This window comes from Pomacea canaliculata, linkage group LG11 (assembly GCF_003073045.1).
Source record: "Pomacea canaliculata isolate SZHN2017 linkage group LG11, ASM307304v1, whole genome shotgun sequence".
In the NCBI taxonomy this organism is placed as follows: domain Eukaryota; kingdom Metazoa; phylum Mollusca; class Gastropoda; order Architaenioglossa; family Ampullariidae; genus Pomacea; species Pomacea canaliculata.
Window position 1 is genome coordinate 7,124,531 of NC_037600.1, and position 18,536 is coordinate 7,143,066.

The 18,536-nt window shown below is 38.0% G+C and overlaps 2 protein-coding genes across 4 annotated transcripts; one reads left to right on the plus strand and one right to left on the minus strand.

Moving 5' to 3' along the window:
* The first annotated feature begins 1,913 nt into the window (after positions 1-1,913).
* Positions 1,914-16,050, plus strand: LOC112576073. 3 transcript variants are annotated; one of them, XM_025258306.1, is made up of 16 exons: positions 1,914-2,071; positions 4,171-4,307; positions 4,718-4,852; positions 5,282-5,479; positions 6,373-6,504; positions 8,134-8,330; positions 9,102-9,236; positions 9,364-9,585; positions 9,794-9,878; positions 10,128-10,179; positions 10,435-11,010; positions 11,506-11,681; positions 12,106-12,269; positions 13,234-13,655; positions 13,980-14,344; positions 14,785-16,050. In XM_025258306.1, exons 7-14 carry the CDS (start codon positions 9,140-9,142, stop codon positions 13,554-13,556), a joined length of 1,695 nt encoding a protein of 564 aa, XP_025114091.1. In that variant the 5' UTR covers positions 1,914-2,071; positions 4,171-4,307; positions 4,718-4,852; positions 5,282-5,479; positions 6,373-6,504; positions 8,134-8,330; positions 9,102-9,139; the 3' UTR covers positions 13,557-13,655; positions 13,980-14,344; positions 14,785-16,050. The 3 variants fall into 3 exon arrangements, with proteins under 3 accessions (XP_025114091.1, XP_025114089.1, XP_025114090.1); XM_025258304.1 differs by lacking the exons at positions 1,914-2,071; positions 4,171-4,307; positions 4,718-4,852; ... (1 more) ...; positions 6,373-6,504; positions 8,134-8,330 and having other exon boundaries at positions 8,337-9,236; XM_025258305.1 differs by lacking the exons at positions 1,914-2,071; positions 4,171-4,307; positions 4,718-4,852; ... (1 more) ...; positions 6,373-6,504; positions 8,134-8,330 and having other exon boundaries at positions 8,337-9,236; positions 14,788-16,050.
* Positions 16,051-16,185: 135 nt separating this feature from the next.
* LOC112576074 lies at positions 16,186-18,066 on the minus strand. The gene is made up of 5 exons (XM_025258307.1): positions 17,809-18,066; positions 17,590-17,657; positions 17,366-17,472; positions 17,040-17,102; positions 16,186-16,678 (listed from the first exon to the last, which is right to left on the minus strand). Exons 1-5 carry the CDS (start codon positions 18,064-18,066, stop codon positions 16,221-16,223), a joined length of 954 nt encoding a protein of 317 aa, XP_025114092.1. The 3' UTR covers positions 16,186-16,220.
* Positions 18,067-18,536: the final 470 nt, after the last annotated feature.

The window sequence follows — 18,536 nt, forward strand, 5'->3', positions numbered from 1 at the left end:
TTTTCTACAGGACTACATACTCTCCCAAGAAATAGGCCCAAAACTGATTACACGAGAGTGAAAGAGTGCAGTCCATCAATATTTACCTGTAGGAAAATGGAAGGAATGTCATATCCATGATCTGATAATAAGTATTGCACTAACTGCTGTGATTTGGACAGAGATTCTTTAAGTCCAAAGTGATAATAATAGCCAGAACTATTTTCTACAGATCTGATGTTTAATTTTTGGGGGGTTTTCAACAGTGTTCTGGGATCCTTGGGGAGAGATGGATGGTAATTACGTAGAATACACAGTAAACGAGACAAAGCACTATGTGTAATGTTACATTGGCTTGCCCAGAGTGCTAAATCCTGATACAAATTGTTTTCTGAAATGCACTCGCTATTCTGTAATAATTCAGTGTCGCTGTCTGATTCACTTTGATCTTCCTGATCTAAATAATCAAGAAAAGAATTCCATTCCATTTCATTTGCTTCGTTTTGATCCTGATCTAGATTTTGCGAAGCTGAAACCGATGGTGTATCGACGCTAACATCTGATGAAATATCGCCAGATAAATCGTAATCGCAATTCATTTGAGGAAATTCTGACAGCTCTGAATTCTCTGCATCATTAACGACTAAAGAATTATCAAATTGCAATGGTTCAGAACTGCGGCCCGACTTCACTTCTGTCGGAACCCGCATTTACATTACAGTGCTTTTACTTTTTCTAACTTGTTTTCTAATATCTTCTCTTAGCATGATATTCTGCATTAAATTGACATTGTTTAAATTAAGATCTAACTAAACAATTATTTTACTTTAGAATATATATTAAGTTAAAACGACGTACTGTTATCGAAGAGTCGAACACGTGCAATTGATAGCTGGAGCTCGAACCTTTCTGCTCAGATGCTGGAGAAGAAAAGGACAAATCCAAACGCAAATTTGTAAATGGCGGCGGCCTTGCGTGCTCACACATCAATCGTGCTCTTCCGGTCACCATCTAGTACGCCATTGGCTAAAAGTCATTGCCATTATTAGGGGTTATGGCCCTTGGTTGGTAAGAGTATACTCTCGCCCGTCAATATAGGTAACCTATATCGGGCCCATATAAGCCGAGATTTCGATGCGCATAGGGACACTCTTACCACCACTGGTACACAGACTGGCACACCATGAAGAAAACATTCAAGAGCTTTTCAAAATCTCTTTGTTTTCTCACAACGCATAAATAGTATGCAAGAGATATGATTACACAATTTCATTACAACAAAAACTATTTTAACAGTTTACATCATTAAAAGCATTAAACTTGTTTTTGAACAACAAGCATTCGTCCAATTATTTACATAAAAATTACAGTTAATAATTCTTTACCGCATGAAAGTTATTTTTGAAATAATTATTATGTGTGACCTGCCGGGTACAACAAGTGAAACATTTCACAAAAAGCACTACAATACTTATATATGATCATAAATTATTCATGACTATCCACTGTTATAAAGTACAGTTGTTTAATGACATCTTTCACTTAACTTTATTAAGACTTCCTTCAGAGATCGGCGGTGTTTCACTATGAGATGGACGTACAGTTCTAAATGTCCGTCCGCAGGTCAAAGCGAAGACAGAACCCTGACCCTGACCCCATACCTTGACTTTCCGCTGGGAGGGGGAACAGAGAAGGGATGGATGCGACACGATCAGGTGTCAACTTGTCTGCGAAGTAGAGCGCGGCAGCTAGACTGTGTCATCGTGACCTCCCAGAGGTCATGGCCCTCGTCAGCTAAGGATCGCATTACAGGTCTCCCGCCTCACTTCCCTATAGGGGCTCAAGACCTACCCGCCTCTCTTTTATCTTGGGTAAACAGCTTAAAATATATTCTATTCATACCAGCCATACTAACATACTCGCTTTTCAAACAACGCAGTAGAGATATCCAGACCAGCGTGTGGACAAAGCTTATGCATTTCTCGGAAAGAATCTGACTTTTGAAACAAACAGTTGTCTGTGCTTTTGTCTCTCTCGAGTATCAAGCTAGCTTCCTCAGTACAAGAGAAAAGTTTGCTACAGCTGGCATCAGGTGAGTAGTGAATTCAAAGCTCGCGAAACCTGTTTTAAGGCCAAGTACACCTCCTTCAATTAAGGATAATTTTAATTTCTAGCCATTTTGAGATTATAGCATATTATGAATGTTCAACATCTCTTCTATCTACTCTCCATGTGGTTCTTTATAAAACCATCTAGAAAGGTACAATAAAAAATAAAACTACTATATTTTGTCAGTAAAGACAGTGACTGATTTTCTATTTGCTTTTGCCGGAGACAATAGCGAGGTAATAATTAGGACATAGAATAATGGTAAGCGCATCGCCTTTTTAAAATTGGATAATCAACATAATCGTCGGATAGAGCTTTCAATCGCCTTTCAAATAAAAACTAGGTGAAGGCTGATAGAATGTTCCCACTCTATGATTCGAGGTCTTTTCTACACGAAACAAAGGATCCGAAATTTCTTTAACGCCGACCTTGAGGGACGGACACGCTTCGGAAGATTTGGGATATCCCACTACAGCTATCATGGCTTCCGGGTGTAAACAAATGTTGACAGTAACTCAAAGTTAGTTTTAGGATAATTTCCTTCTGAGACGTTCACCCTACATTTTAAATGTTGACTTTGTCAGACGCTCATTTCTTCTCAAAATACCACGTGGGAAAGAATAAAAAAAAAAAAACAAACCATTTCTTAGACTGTCTGAGCAGCTACAAACAAGAAAACTTAGTGCAACATTACTCATTGTCAAATTCACATCAGTCAGTGGTTTTAACGTCTAAAAAGAAATAATCAGGATTAGAGTGAAATGGCAATATTTGTTATGTATGTACTTTGTCTGGAATGTAAGGAATGTTAGGAAACAGAACGTTGTTTTAACGGGTCATTTGTATTTGAAAATTAGTTACAACATTAACATGCATGTAAATTTATAAACATTACTGGCTTTTTTATTAGCTTTCTGGAATAGCAGACAGAAAAAAATCTCCGTACATCTGTAGCATTGAATTTGTTGTCAAGAATGGGTATTGCATCAGAAGCAGCCAACATTGTGTACAAAAGGTCAGGATCTATCCATAAATAATACTACTTGATAGTTACTCCATTGCATGTAAGTCAAACCCTTGCCCTGGTTGTCAACGAGAAAAATAAAAGATCAACGACCAGATTTGTTTACTCCTAAATTTTTGCAGACAAATCTTTTGATTGTTAAATATTTGATTTGGTCTTTAAAATATACACTCCTCGCTTTTTTGCAAGGGATAACATGATGGGGTTCTGACGAGGGAATGGTAAAAAAAACAACTTTTTAATTTCGTCGTTTTCCTGTGGAAATCTGGACGTTGCCGATATCTTATGAACAAAGTGTCCTTACCCCTACCCCCACCCCCCTAAAAAAAGGCCAGCAACATCAACAAGCACTGCCGACAATCGCTCCAACAAATGGACCCACACTACTCGAATCTTTCCCTATGTTTTTAGAGGTAATTGAAGAGGTTTTATCACAGAAAACTCCGTGATATCCAGATTTTCAGGTCTGTGGACAGTCTCTTGATACGAGGGTGAACGTTGTTCCCTAGGAGCAGTTGCCACATGACTTGTTGCAGTAAAAATGCAAATGGCTTGTGAATGTCTTGGTTAAACAGCATAAACCGAAATACGTGATAAAGTCAACAAAATCAGACTCACAAAGGTTTTGTACCAAACCTTCGATGTTTCAACTAAGGAAGGTTAATGTTTTCTGTGGACTAACATCACTGGGGCCAGGCCCACATCCCTAGCTACTGTCCGTTTCTTGTCTCTGTGTACCTCTCGTGTGTCCAGACCGAGTGGTGATCGGAGACCGCTGGAACATGTCTGTGAGTAGTTGCTGGGACCTGTTGCTTTGATGTAACTGCCTCCTGTAGTACTGTTGTCTCTATGCTGGGTAGAATCGGTTGCATTTGTCTCAACATTCGAACCAACCGTCGCAGGTAGTTGTCTCCCCTCTGTTGAGCAGGGGAGTCTCATGGTTGTCTCCCACGACCTATTGTGATCCTCTGTTGAGTGAAAGAACGTGTGTCAGTACCTATGTTCATTTCTGTCTGTCCTGACTCAGTGCAATGGTTCTGACAAAGTCTGTGTTTCAGGTTTACATGCAGTATGATGGACAGAAGCTTCACGTCACGTGGGACTTCTTCCAGAACGTCATTTCCGCTACCTTTCATTCTGTTTGCCCTCCTCTCAAGTCGTTTAGTCTCATCAGACGGCACATTTTTGGCAGAAAGTCAGTAATTCTTACTGGAATTCTCGCACTGTGTCTTTATCATATATGTAGCTAGACATATAAACATATTTATTTGATCTGTCAAGTTTTCATAAAGAGAATAAATTGTGATTAATCAGGCAAAATACGACTTACTTGCTTCTGTGATAACAGGCAGCAAAACATTTGTAACGAATTACTTTCTGTGTAGTAGTAATACAGAAAATCCCTTCACATTGTATGGAGAAATAGAGTTTTTATACGCACATTTACAATAATATAGCAGGAGTCTACCTACTAGTCTTTTCATGGATGATTTCTTACTATTATTAAAACAACTATTTTTCTTATTGCCGCTTGGTAGTAGATAATAAAAATAGTTGCTTTGTCAATAGTAAGAAAATGTGAATGAGTTTTTTTCCGATAAACAGAGGGGGAAATAAAGTGCGATGTTCCTTCAGTCAAACTCAGAGAAAACACACGTTTGACATGCTATTTTCCCGAGGATGTCAGTCAGACGAGAAGAGATTTTTCAGTCTATCGTCAGATCGGCATGGAAACTGACGGTATGAATACAAACACTTTCTGTCCTCTCTTTCTGTCAAGTTATGGTGTTTTATTTAGTTTGTCTCATTGCCTCAACTGGATAGTTAATAAGATAAATATAGTATTCGTAGCTACAAAGTCAATAAATAAAATCAGATTCTCTAATTTAATTCCATTCTATTACGAGCAAGAATGTCACTTAGCGGATGGATCACTTTAAAAGTAATTATAAAATTATGCCAGAAAATGATTAAACATTACACAAGTAGTCGCTTACATAATCATATGTTTTTCCTTGATAAGTTTCTCTAGTCAAATAACAGTCTGTACTGTTTTTCAGTTTGCACTAAGCTCTCTTTATTGTACACACGTGACCATAATATGAGAATAATAGGTGTTTGTCTTTTTCGTTTCGGCAATAACATGCAAAGTCTTCTTATCTTCAAAAGCCGTGATAGACTGCTGGTGGTTGAGGGGTCGGTTAAACTGCTTTGTTGACCCACACTACAAGTACGACAAAAGGATATCCGACAGACTGACCATTGAGATTCAGCGAGTTTCACCATCACACATTGGCACGTACTCCTGCCACCTGGCCAATTATATACAGGACTCCCTTAACACCTGTGACCTCAGTGTCACAATAGGTGAGATTTGCAACTTTTAACTTTTTAGAGATTCCCGAGCCTATGCTTATTATTCATTCAGTACATGTCGACAAAGATATCACCGTAAAATGTGCAAAAATAAAATGAAAAAGAAACAAATTAGTTGATTCTGTCCTATCGCCAAACAGTTTGTCTCTTGTGGTCATGCTTCGAGTTGGAAAAAAGTTGTTGACCTTCATGTTTACATGTTTTTCCGCAGCATTTTCTACCTCTCCTTACCTTCTGTTGCTTTTCTGTATGTCGTGTTAATTTGAAGTGCGAACTGCTGTGATCTGTTGGCGGGATTCCACTCCGCCATGCTTTATTCGCTTCGGCAGCTACCTTGAGCAGCACTGATGATCACCTTCTTGCATTTTTATATGACAACATTTCTTAATATTCTCAGGCTTTCTCAATACAGTCTCAGTATTCTCCTGATGTCACTAAATTTGTTCTCTAAAGTCGTTTCCGTCAAATCTACTGTGATCGCCCTTTACTTCCGGATCGTTGCGAGTCCTCGCGTAGTTCGTTCTACATCTTTGTTGCTATTTTGTGATCTTGATAAGGGTGATACCACGAACTTGCATTACTGTACTGCTTACAAAACGACTTTTTCCAAAACTACTGAAACGAGGCTGGTGTATACAAAGCTTCCGGTTTAGTCACATTCTTTGTTTAGGCTCGCCGAGACTAACAGCGGAGAACTTCGCAAGAAGCAAAGCAACAACAACCTAGATACAACTACATGGCCCGCTCGGACACAGACAGCGTCACACCTGCCCAACACTACATTCCGTGCTGATACTAAAGACCTTTTCCATATTGCCTAATATCGTTTAGATCTTTATTACAAAGCACTTAAGGTTCTAAGGTCCTCTTTTTGCTTTCTTCAGACAGATCAGTCTGCGAAATCCCATCTGCCAAACTGGAATCACAGACTGTGTTGACATGTTACTTTCCTGAGGACCTCAGCAAGACTCAAGCGGATTTCTCTGTTTATCACTACTCCAGCCCTGATCTTAAGGGTATGTTTTATTTTATGTTTTATCGTTTGGATTTTACAATGCAAAGATAACACAATGTACTTTATAAATTCTCAGTGCACAGACAAAAGTTTGCTTGGTGTCTATTTTCGAAAAGTGGAGAAAGCAATGTAAAGCAACATTCAATCAAGAGCTCAACTGACACCAAGCTTCCAGCCGCATGTAGTGGGTTTACCTCAATGACTATGACAATGATCAACTTTGTTTGTCCCAGTGGGCAATTTGAACATGGGAAGGTGCTCTAGTTACCAAAAAAGTTAGAAATAAAAGTAAGAATAAAGTTCGTTACAAGGTGCAACGTTAAGATGTACAGTAGCAACGTGAAAAGAAGGCAAGTGACAATCCTATATATGCAAGACATAAAACAAACATCAACAATAATCATGTGTGCACCTACAACATCACTCACACACCACTGACACCTCATCTGAGGTTGAGCAGCTGGACCGCAGATGTCACAAACGATTTTATGTGTCTGTTACCTTTACATATTGGCGTGGAATATTGTGTACCAGAGCTTATTAATACAAATTCTCTCATTAGTGCATGTTCAGGTGCTGACAAAATATGTGAAGTTTTCCTGTTTGTTGATCACAGTAAAAGCTAAATCCCTCTGTCCGACACTAATTATCTTAGAACAGATGTAGACAGTACTGTTCAGACTGTTCCTGTCATGGACAGAGAGATTGTTACAAATGAAAAGGATAAAAGACTCACAATAAACAACTGGTAGAAACGGCCTAAAATTGCTTGACTAACTGAAAAACTGTTAAGCGTACGCAGAAGGTACATTCCACATTTTTTTTTTTTTTTTTTTTTTTTTTTAATTATATATTATATATAAACATTTATTTTGCATTAACACATTACATTTACATGACAAAATCATCAAAATCATATTCCTTAAATTATAACGAGCATACATAACCAATATCACAAACATATATATAGTGCAGGCCTTTTTCCCCCAACATTTTGTGCAGAACTCTGATTTAAAGTATTTCAATATACTATCTAGTATCTAATAACTAGCCTTCTATTTTCGCATATATGAACATTTATTTTTTCCTTATTATTATTTTACACATTATTTTATTTATTTTTGAATATATAAACATTTTATTCTTCATTTACCTATAAATCATATGGCATATTCTATGTAATTGAGCCATTCACTCCATTGCACTATACCATATATAACAATATAAAAGACATAATAAGGTAAGTGTATATCAACATTGTATGAAAGTCTAGTCACTGCTTAAGTTTTGGTCAACAAGTTTCATATAAGTTAGCCAAAGTTGTACAACTTTCAGAAGGTACATTCTTTGTTGACCACGTTTAACAATGTGTTTGGTGTTTAAATTCCATTTGAGCTGGCAATCAAAAGTAGTTCCCAGGTACCTGAAAGAGTTAACAGTTTCAACAGGCTTACAGTCTATCACACTGGGAGCAACAAAATTCTCTTTAATTCTCTCCTCAGTAGTAGACTACAAACGAACACTATGAATACATAAATTTATACATATATATATAAACAATATAGAACACACACTCAAAGCCATATAAGTCTTTAATAATTGCTTATCTCAAATTTTATCTAATACACAGATACGGTTTTAAGTTGCACATGGAATGGAGACAGTCTTAGCTGTGACACAGTCCGTGGTTACCAGTTTGACAAGAAAGTCACCTCACATCTCAGACTACGGATATACAAAAGGTCCTGGAGAACCATCAAGGAACCTACAGTTGTCGGGCACAAGGCGATGTTCTTTCCGAGAACTGCTCTTTCGCTCTTAAGACAGGTTTAGTAGTAGTAGTAGTAGTAGTAGTAGTAGTAGTAGTAATATTATTATTATTAATAATAATAATAATAAAGAACCTTAGTAGAGCAAATTTATCTGCTAGGGAGGGGCAAGTTCATTGCACTGTATCATAAAAAGAAAAACAGAAAACGACAGTTGACAATATAACGGAGAACATGTTTCCTCAGGCTTTCATAATTACAATACAATACAACTTAGTTGATCCCCGGGTGAAATTCAAGATAGTGCTCGTGCTAGTAATAATATATATGATATAAAAGAGATAATATAAATGTTCTTGTTAAAATAATGTCTCTCTCTTTCTCACACACACACACATATTCCCATCAACAGCCTATACAGTGGGTAACCCTAGGTCGTCTTAGTACAAGATGACGGCCAGTAGTTTATCAAGTGAATGACACGTAAAATAAATGAGTTGCGGTGACGATCAATATAAATGACAATAGTATTTTGAGTCTCAAATTTGTGTTTTTTCCTATCCACTATAAATATAAACGATGGATAATCAAAATTAAAAGACTTATTTTTATCCTTCCTCACATTTCGTAGATGGTCAAAATTACTGAAAATGATCAACGCTAGGCATTATCATACAGTTTTTTTTAAGAATTTGGTGTTCGTCCCCCTCCACAAAAAACTCTGGTCTTACCAGTAACTAATCTTTATAACTGTTTGGTAGGATGACAGCAATATGCGTTACATTTTCTATGTATGTTGTTAATTTGGTGTCTAAACTTTATGCTGCAGAAACGACATCATCATGTCATGTTCCAAGTGTTCCAGAAATGGAACCGACAACTCTGACCTGTAACTTTAGTGTCGACGTCAGCGCCACTAAACGAGATTTCAGAGTGATCCATTTCAATAGTCAAGACAAAAAAGGTAATATAGCTATCAACATCGATACAAACACTGACCATTGTTGTTGCTTCGCCAACTAAACACATTATTTCAATACGTTCCATGAAAAAATCTTACTGCCTTACTACTTACTCTTTCTCTCTGTTAGGTGGTGAAATCCTGAGCTGTACCTGGACAAGCGACCAACTGTTCTGCAACAAAGCTCCTGGGTTCGAGTTCAACAAGTCTGTCACTGATCACCTGTTCATTGAAGTCCCGCAGGCCAGGCAGGAGCACAATGGGTCATACACTTGTTACCTGGAAGGCTCTGACAGACAAGAGTCATGTGATTTTATTGTCATGACAGCAAGTCAAAATACAGATAATGCAGGTTAATATGTTTTGCTCTGATGGCATCAGTGAGTAAAATATTAAATACCTGTGATTTTCTACCACAATATGATGATATTATTTCATTTTCTTAGAAAGTCTTCAGCAAAATTTAAACAAAACTTCTAGTATAGTTAGAATATATATTCTAGAATATTTACCAAAATCAAAAAGAATCTTTGAAAAGGAATTGCTTGCTTTATTTTCAGCTGCTGTCAGTGTCGGAGTCATCATCCCTTTGCTGATTATTGTAGCATTGATCGTTATTGTTTTCGTCTTCAAACGCAGATCAAGGTGAGAGAAAACAATAATACATTAGTGATTGTGTGTGTGCTTGTGAGAGACAATGACAGACCTAGAAATAAAACAAAACTTTAAAAATAAAAGGAAAGAACGAATGAAAAAGAACGGTGGAAAAAAGGAAATCGAATATGGAAGAACAAACAAAAAAGGGAGAGAAAGAGAATCAGAACGAGTGAAAGAGACTGTTGATACACTCTAAACAGGTGAGCATTTTTTGACATCTTTGTTAACTGTTTACAGAACTCGAAAGGAAAATACAGATATTGAAGAAAATGAGGACATGTTATCACAGGTATTCAACATCCAGCTTATTTTTATTTATTGCAAAATGAAGGGAATAAGTGTTTTTTGTATTACTGTGTTATGTCTGAAATGTCCATCTGAAAATACTGTAACTGAAACTGCTTATACGATAGTATTATAAATCCAATAATAATATCATTGGTTCTTAACCCACATTTATATTCTACTGTTACATGTTACAAATTTCGCAGATCATTTTTTTTAAAGGAGGGGAAGAAAAACTTACCACTGGTTCTAATTTCAGATGTCAGAGGCCGACTCAGATTGTTTCCAGAAAAAGTATCCAGGGTATGAATCAAAGTCGTATTATGTGCCACCACTCTACTTCAACAGAAACACATATACAACTTTCCGTATAGCCGGAGAGGACGTGTCCGTCACAGAGTTTCCTGATGACCACACTGTGAAACTGGACCAGGCGATGTCTACGATTTTTAAAAGTTTTCGCCTTCTGGGGAAAAAACACATTATGTTTGTCATATCACAGTTTGATTACGACGACTGCCTGGAATATCTCCGACAAGATTCCAGTAAAAGACGGGAAGTAAAGAACTACGGCGACTTTGATGTCCTCATTGTTCATCGTCGTTACGGGGTTCTGGTTGGGGTGGTGATGACTTGTAATGATAAGACAAACAAGATGGTGATGGTCAAGGATTTGGAAAAAAGCTGTCAACAACTAGACAACGCATATCAGATGTTGGTAGATCTTACGACCGATCAACAGCCTAAAATTAGTATACACAAACTTTTGATATTGCCAAATCTACAGCACAAAAGTTTGAAAAGCGTGTTTCGGCAAAACACAAATGCTAAGAAGGTAAGTGTGTTTAGAAAATTTAAAATTATTGGATGATAGAAACTTAGAGCAGACGGCTGACTTGATCTAAGCCTCACAACTGATAGTTCAGACCGGCAACATACAAATAATTTTAGTGTGGAAAACCTAGTGCATAAAAACATATTCACTAAATGCAATTTTATATTTAACCGTTTATTTTTTGTTAGCAGATAGAACTTTTAAAAAAGTGAACATCAAAATCAAAATTTTAGTTTTCTGACGGAATTTTTTATCACGCACTTTACAGCCTGGGTTAATGCGAGAGGATACATGTAGTAGTTATCGTTATGCAAACCATTAGTTTTACTCTGAGTTTGCATAATCTGCTTATTCAAACCTTATTCACAGGTTTAAAATGAGACTGGGTGGTTTTGTCAAGCATACATTATTCAATGTGTATGATTTCTAATTCTTTGCCCGGTGACATAACAAACATATTAATGTGATAAAATTTTGAAGGTTTCATTCTTGCAGGTCCTAGCTGATTGCCTTGAACTTTCAAAGCTTGATAACGTTCATCAGAAATGTTTGTGTGCTGATGACCTGCAGGGTAACAATAGAACCCAGAAATTGGGAGAATGGCTTGAAAAACAAGTTTCTACATCACAAGAATGCATTCCCGACGACAAATATGTGGAAGTACTTGAAAGGTAGAACTTTGAGTAGAAACAGAGGCTAGAAATGTTCAGGCGATAGGCTTGTTTGTTAATTAAGCGACTAAGACGAGTGAGTTTTTATCTCGTGAGGTGTTAATCACAAATAAAAAAAAATTTTAATTCGTTAAGTGGGAAAATTTATTACATTCGTTTTCTCGTTTAATTTTTCTTTGGGTCTAGACATAGGAAGCTTCTTATAATGATGGTAAAAATGTACTCTATTGAAGTTTTAAGACATTTACTGTCTTATTTTATTAGCTTCCTTTAAATAATTTGCTATATTTTTTTACTAAGTGCAAAACGTTCACAACCTAGGACAATTATAATGAAAAGGATTGCATTAATTCAAGTATTGATATTGACCATGCCTTTTTTCATTTCTAAATATTACTTTTAATATCGTTTGATGATGGTTTAGATTCTGTGGACATACTATTAAGATGCCTTTGATTCCTCGTGGTATCCTACCCACGACATTACGAGCAGCAGTAAATGTGACGGGGAATCTCTTCAGTCTGCCAATCCTACAGCCCGAGCAGCGGGATGCACTACAAAACGTGGAATCTCAACCTTCTGTACAGGGTGAAGAGAACTATGCACATCTTTCATTTGCACTGAGAAGTCATGAGACTCGAAACGAGCAAAGAAAGCATTAGGCGCATTAGGCAGGGCCGTACTCTCAACGCCTGAGATCGAGATTTTGGCTTTCGACCCCTTACTCCGATCGTCAATATAGGCCATGTTGTTGAGTCCCTGCCAAGCTACTCGGATGTTACCTGTAGCAAACTGAGACTCGATTTTGGACTTGTGCTTCACCTTGACCCAACGGATAGCATCATGGACCTCTCTGTGTACCAATTTTCTCTATGTACTAATCTTCTGTCGTGAGCAGAACCCGTGAAGAACACATGTTTCTTTTTGTTAAGCACTGCTTTTAGGCCCTTGGTCACCCAAGGTTTGTTGTTGGATAAAACATAAACTGCTTTGAATGGAATGGTGCAATCTACATTTTTTTACTCCTAACTTTTACTCGTAACTGTGTGTTAAATGTCTGTATGAGTATGTATGCCTGCCCTTGTGAGCGAAGACAAATTTCTGTCCTGGGTCTCCTGGACATACAATAAAGTTTGATTTGATTTGATTTTGATTAGAACAGTGATGCCCAAACTTTTTCGGCCTGTGGGCCATATCCATTTCGGACAGCCGTGTCGCGGGCCACTTCACCGCAAAAATACAAAAAAGAAAAAAAAAATAGAGCAGATACCATTTTTTATTAGAAACAAGTTGTACTTACCATTAATTATGTAGTAATTAGTGGATATTTGAAGTTGTTTTCCCGAAACCAACTTCTGAATGTCCGGCTGCATCGTAGAGACACCAAGTCGGAGCACTGAATCGAAATGTTCGTCCATCGAAAAAAAGATTGAGAGACGCCCCTACGTGGAGATAAATACTACTTCTTCCCTTTTTTCGGTTTTCTTTTTCGTTTTTTTTTTTGTTTTTTTTTTTTTATTACTAACATGCCGATTTCATGCATTGTGGGCAGAAGTTTCGGGGGCCGGATGGGACTGCGTCGCGGGCCGGATATGGCACCGCGTCGCGGGCTGGATATGGCCCGCGGGCAGTAGGTTGAGCATCCCTGGATTAGAACATCTTGTCTTCCTCTCGGGGCCACCTGCTTCAGGAAAAACGAGGACGCTGGTGTTGACAGGCAAGCAATGGCTGTACGACGGTCACGATGTGCATGTTGTGTCCACCTGGAGAGGGAGTCGGACAGCATCCAGTATGATACATGCTGAGTTGTCCAAGTATGTTGAAAACATGACCTCACCGACAAAGATAGGGGAAGGTCATCCCACAAGATTTTGAACTCGATACTGAAGATGTTGACAGCTGTGTCAACAAACTGTCGGAGGCGGCCAACGGAAATGTTCTGTACATCATTGCTGACGAAACAGGGCCATACGAGTACGCCTTTCCTTTACCTTTATTGTTTCCATTTTTTTGTTTGTGCTTTGTTGTTCATCCATTGTGCATATTTTATATGTATAATTAGTTAACTATCGACACTTAGATAACGCACATTTTTCGATATCTTACATGACAATATTATAGTGAACTCTTTGAGCAATTTTCAGGTGTTCTGTCAATTCCTTTTTATGTTTCTGTGAAATACACAATAGCGGGCTACATCCGACGCACAAATTTATGATTTGCTTGTAAAGTGTTTCAAGCTAATTTGCATCCATATGAAAGAAAGTGATATATTCCTTTTTTGTAACATTTTAACAGAGAAAACCATTCAACGTTTAAGGCTTTTGCTGAAGGTTTAATAAAGAAGGTGCCACAACTTCATTTCTGGGCTGCCAACTGTCTCAAGGGAGCTGCCCCGGATCGCTTTCATAAGCCAGTCTTTAGCAGCAGCTTTACTGCTCCACCCGCTATACTGCTGCACGAGGGTGTGACCAAACTTGTCTCTGGCTGTGGCATCGATGTCCATACTTCCAGCAGCAGGACCATAGCGCCAACAGAAGGTCCACCAGTAAAATTAATCAAACACAAAAAGAAGAATCACCAGGCTGATTACCCATGGGAATGTGAAACATGCGCCAAAGCTGTTGTTGACTTTCTCCAAACTCTTGACATTTGTTGCGAAGGTATGCAAACCTTTCCTCACTAATATGCACAGTAGACAACTTGTCACATAACAAAATTTTATTGGGGTTAGTAAATGTGATAAACTGTACACTAGACTTGGCATCCCATAGACGCAGACAAAGGGCATTTATTACTGACACCGAAATATGACTCCTAGAGAAAATAGTGTAACCCTCTTATTCAATAAAAGCATTACATGAGAGAGTAGATAATTAACATGTCTGCGTGACATGTGTGAAAACGTGTGTGCATATCTGTACATATTGATATATGTATATTAATGTACGTATATGTAGGACACTATGCAATGAAACATACAGGGGTAAACAAAGCACAAGAGAGAGATAGAGAGGTTCAAGTAATATTTAGCAGAGTGAGTGCTTTACGAAAAAACTGGATATTTAAAGTTCTTGTAGTTATTTGTTCTTATCTCTCCAAGCAGAGGCATGTCCACACATGACTGACGCTTCACAGCACCTGAACTACAGCGATGTACTGATGATGTTTGAAACTGAATCTGACACTACTAATTTGCTTCTTTGTGAAATGTTGAGGAAGAAAAATATAAAGGTTAACATACTGGAAGATGGACAGACCAATGTCGTTACTTCAGGAATTGATGAGATAGTGGTTGCTAAGTGGCATCACATTCTTGGAGTCAAGAAGAAAGTCGTGGTTTACGTGGGAGGAGATCCAGAGCTCAAGAAAAAACCAAGAAAACCTACCATGTGGAAAAGACTACGGGGACTCACCAGCTCAAGTTCCCTACTGATTTGGGTAACGGGGGACAAATTCAACAAGGATGATGATGAGGAGAAAGAGGAGAAAGAGGAGGAAGAAGAAAAGGAGGAAGAGGAGAAAGAGGAAGAAGAAGAAAAAAAAGAGGAGGAGTAAAATATTTACTTTAATACATGAGTGAATGCAAACGTCAGCCAAGTCAAGGACATTACAAGTAGTACAGGGGACATTGTATCGTATCACTCGGTCCAAATTACTCCCACATTGATAGTACAGAAGGGAACATTTGTTGCCTCCGGGCCTTAATTAACCTCTTTTGATGCCTAGCTTACCTTGCTGCTGAAGATCATTCTGACTGGAAGCCTTCCTGGACATGAAATATTGTAATTTGTTAAAGACATCACCAACCAGTAACTTACTGTAGTCCTTCCTTCTTGTAAAGAGTGTAAGGAAGTCAGCACTTGTTTCCCATCGCCTTCTGTCCATCATGACCTGACTTACCGAGTTTCCTTGGTTTAGAAATAACATCTGTGGTTGAAGCATTTTGGTGGTGAGCAGTATTTAAGCTTTGAAATGCCATAAATCAGGGTTAGGTTGGCTATGTATGGCTCACTATGTTTTTAACTGATGTATATTGTAGTCTGTTGAATTTTTACCATTTCTTTCCTCATATTTTAAGCACTCTGTTCTGTATTTCTTCTGTAGCATATTGTCTGAAAACGAGAATTTTTAATCATCAATATAACCTGCGGAGTTGTAAAGCAAAACGTAAACATGTTTGTGCTGTTGTTTTTATCCATTTGATAATATACTATTTGTTTATGTGTGGAATGAGACTTGTTGCACTCAGTGCACTTGCTGCAGCCAATTGTATTAAAGTCGCTAACTGGTGGGTGTAATAAATAACTGATTTTGTATCAGTCACCTGGTTTGTTGCTTAAAATCTATTAAAATAATTCAAATTAAATAAGTGAACATAATTATGACACACAGATCACGTGGCCATCTGGTGTCGTGGGAGGTCAACCATGTGCCTTTTCATATCTTTTCTTATCAACTCTTCTCTGATCAAAGAGTGGAAGTCAGCTATTAAAGCAGTGAAACATACAAAAAACAAACACAGAGCAAGTTATATGTTTACTTCGAGCAAACAGCGCACAGTACAATATTATCGCCGATGTAAGGAGGACACCCCAGACTCCCGCACACAAACGTTGTGTACAGAAGCAAAGCACCGTTCTCGTCGGCATGACTACTGGGGATAAACCCATGACTGGAATCCACACAGATGTACTCCATACCCCCCGCGAACTTAGGATCGTTAGTCATGATGTAGCCGGAGTACTCTAGCGTCCACCCGGGGTAGCAGGTGTCCCTGGCTGGGAGCATCATGGAGGACTCTCGCGAGATGCGACACACGGCACAGGAGGCGGACAGGTCGCACTCTGGCTCGTCACAGGTCTGATACTCGGTGCCATACAGCTTGGCATGGCCATACTTGGGAACAGCATGGTGGCCAAAGGTGGGGTCGGGTGGCAGACACAGGAAATTGGTTGCTCCACCGGCATCGTCGTACCACGATCCACCGATGTAGCCTGCATTTTATTATTATTTATTATTATTATTATTATTATTATTATTATTATTATTATTATTATTATTATTATTATTATTATTATTATTATTATTATTATTATTATTCCTTATTTAATTTACCTGCTATTATATATTTCCAATTGTACATGGAGTTGATGGCATGATTATCATTGTTTACATAAATTCCGCACTAACTTGGGATTTGTTCTTTTTTAAACTTAATAATCAATCTCCATGAAGAAGTTCATAATATTAAGGGAAGTAGTCGACTTTCTCCAAAATTCTTTGCTCAGTGCAAGCTAGACGAGGATATGTAAAGCATGTTTGTTTACACGGTTTTGTGGACAAAAGATGTTTCACCTGAATAAACAAGCTCAGCTGATCCCGGACAGACGCTCTGACCCCAGCGCACATACAGGGTACCTGTACAGTAATTTGAAGGTAGAAGTAAGAGAAAAATTTAAATATCATTCTTTGTACCGTTTTACAAACTGTTGTCTATCTTATATTTTCACATGAATTACATTTTACCACTCACGCTTCATTTACGCAGTAAAAAGCGAGAAAGAACGAATGAAATAAGAAAGAAAATGGAAAAAAGTGAGCTGAAAATCAAAAAGACAAAAATTAAAAAAGGTAAGCTAGGGTGAAAAAGACTTACAGGTGTAATCGTATTTCTTCCTCACCTTTGGCCTGGTCTGAATTTTTCAAAGCCTGAATGTTTGCCTCTGCCAGGTTCAGTCGCTGTGTCACCTGAGCCAGGACAAGTTCCCAGGAAGCCGTGTCATCTGCTCTAGAACAAAAAGAAAGTTTCCATGTATCTCACAGTACATAATTATCGTTAAGGCCATCTTTTCTCCACATAGTTTTCAAACATCTATGAAGATGTAAATGTTCACAAAAGTCTTACCTTTTCCCTCGGTAATAAGACTTTTGTTCTGCTGACCTGCTTTCCTCTCGAACTGCTGCTGTCAGCTCCTGAAATGTATTTTATGACCATAAGTGTATAAAATTATTTGCAGATATTCATTCGCAAGCACATGGAAATAGAAAGAAGAGAGGAGGTATACACTCAGACATAAAGAAATGGTTTGAGGTGCATTCAGTATTTTGTAACATCGCCACCAACCTCAGACTTAGCATCATGTCCTGTAAGAGACATTTGTAGCTGACGAATGACCTCATCCTGCTCATCAAGCCTCTCTTCCAGTTTGTCCACTGTTCTCAACCTCTTCTCCAGTTTCCCAATAGCAGTTGTCAGATGTTTGATTGTCTCTGCCATCAGTCTCAGGCTGTAGTCGTCCTTCTGTCCATCATTGCTGTTGACAGACTCCAGCAGGCAGCACACGTGAGCCACAAGGACCAGCGACAGACTCAGTATTTTCATTGTGATTTTGGTGGTGAGATAAGATACAAGGTGGGACTCTGAGATCTCTACCATATGCTTCATCACTTATCTCTCTCTCTCTGCCCCAGTTAGCACTAGAGAGGAACATGTCTCTTATTTAGTTCAGTTCTCTTCTTTACAAACTGAGGAAAATTTTATTTGACTAAAAATCGAGAGAGGCATTTCTTTCAATTATTTATCGAGCTTATAACACGTGACAGGAGCGACGAAGGGTAAAACACTTCTCGTGCAGGATAATTCCTTTAGAATATAAACACTTGACAGCTTATGTTTAATTAAAAGAAACAGTTTCTACATTGAATGAAGAATGGTACCAAAAATTTAAAGATTGTTTTCTAACAGTAAACAAAAATGTTCTTTTATTATTACATATTTTTATTTAACTCAGTATGCATGTCTCATTTCTAGTAACAATGTAATATTAAATCACTAAGAAGTCTATCAATAAA

Bases quoted from the DNA above. Each gene is read 5' to 3' on its own strand.
- LOC112576073 (XM_025258304.1), top strand. From the start codon at position 9,035: ATGACAGCAATATGCGTTACATTTTCTATGTATGTTGTTAATTTGGTG. The intron at 9,586-9,793 runs GTTAATATGTTT...CTTTATTTTCAG, and splicing joins TCAAAATACAGATAATGCAG to CTGCTGTCAGTGTCGGAGTC. The intron at 11,682-12,105 runs GTAGAACTTTGA...ATGATGGTTTAG, and splicing joins TATGTGGAAGTACTTGAAAG to ATTCTGTGGACATACTATTA.
- LOC112576074 (XM_025258307.1), bottom strand. From the start codon at position 18,066: ATGAAAATACTGAGTCTGTCGCTGGTCCTTGTGGCTCACGTGTGCTGC. The intron at 17,658-17,808 runs GTTGGTGGCGAT...AATACATTTCAG, and splicing joins GACATGATGCTAAGTCTGAG to GAGCTGACAGCAGCAGTTCG. The intron at 17,103-17,365 runs GTGAGGAAGAAA...ATTACTGTACAG, and splicing joins AAATTCAGACCAGGCCAAAG to GTACCCTGTATGTGCGCTGG.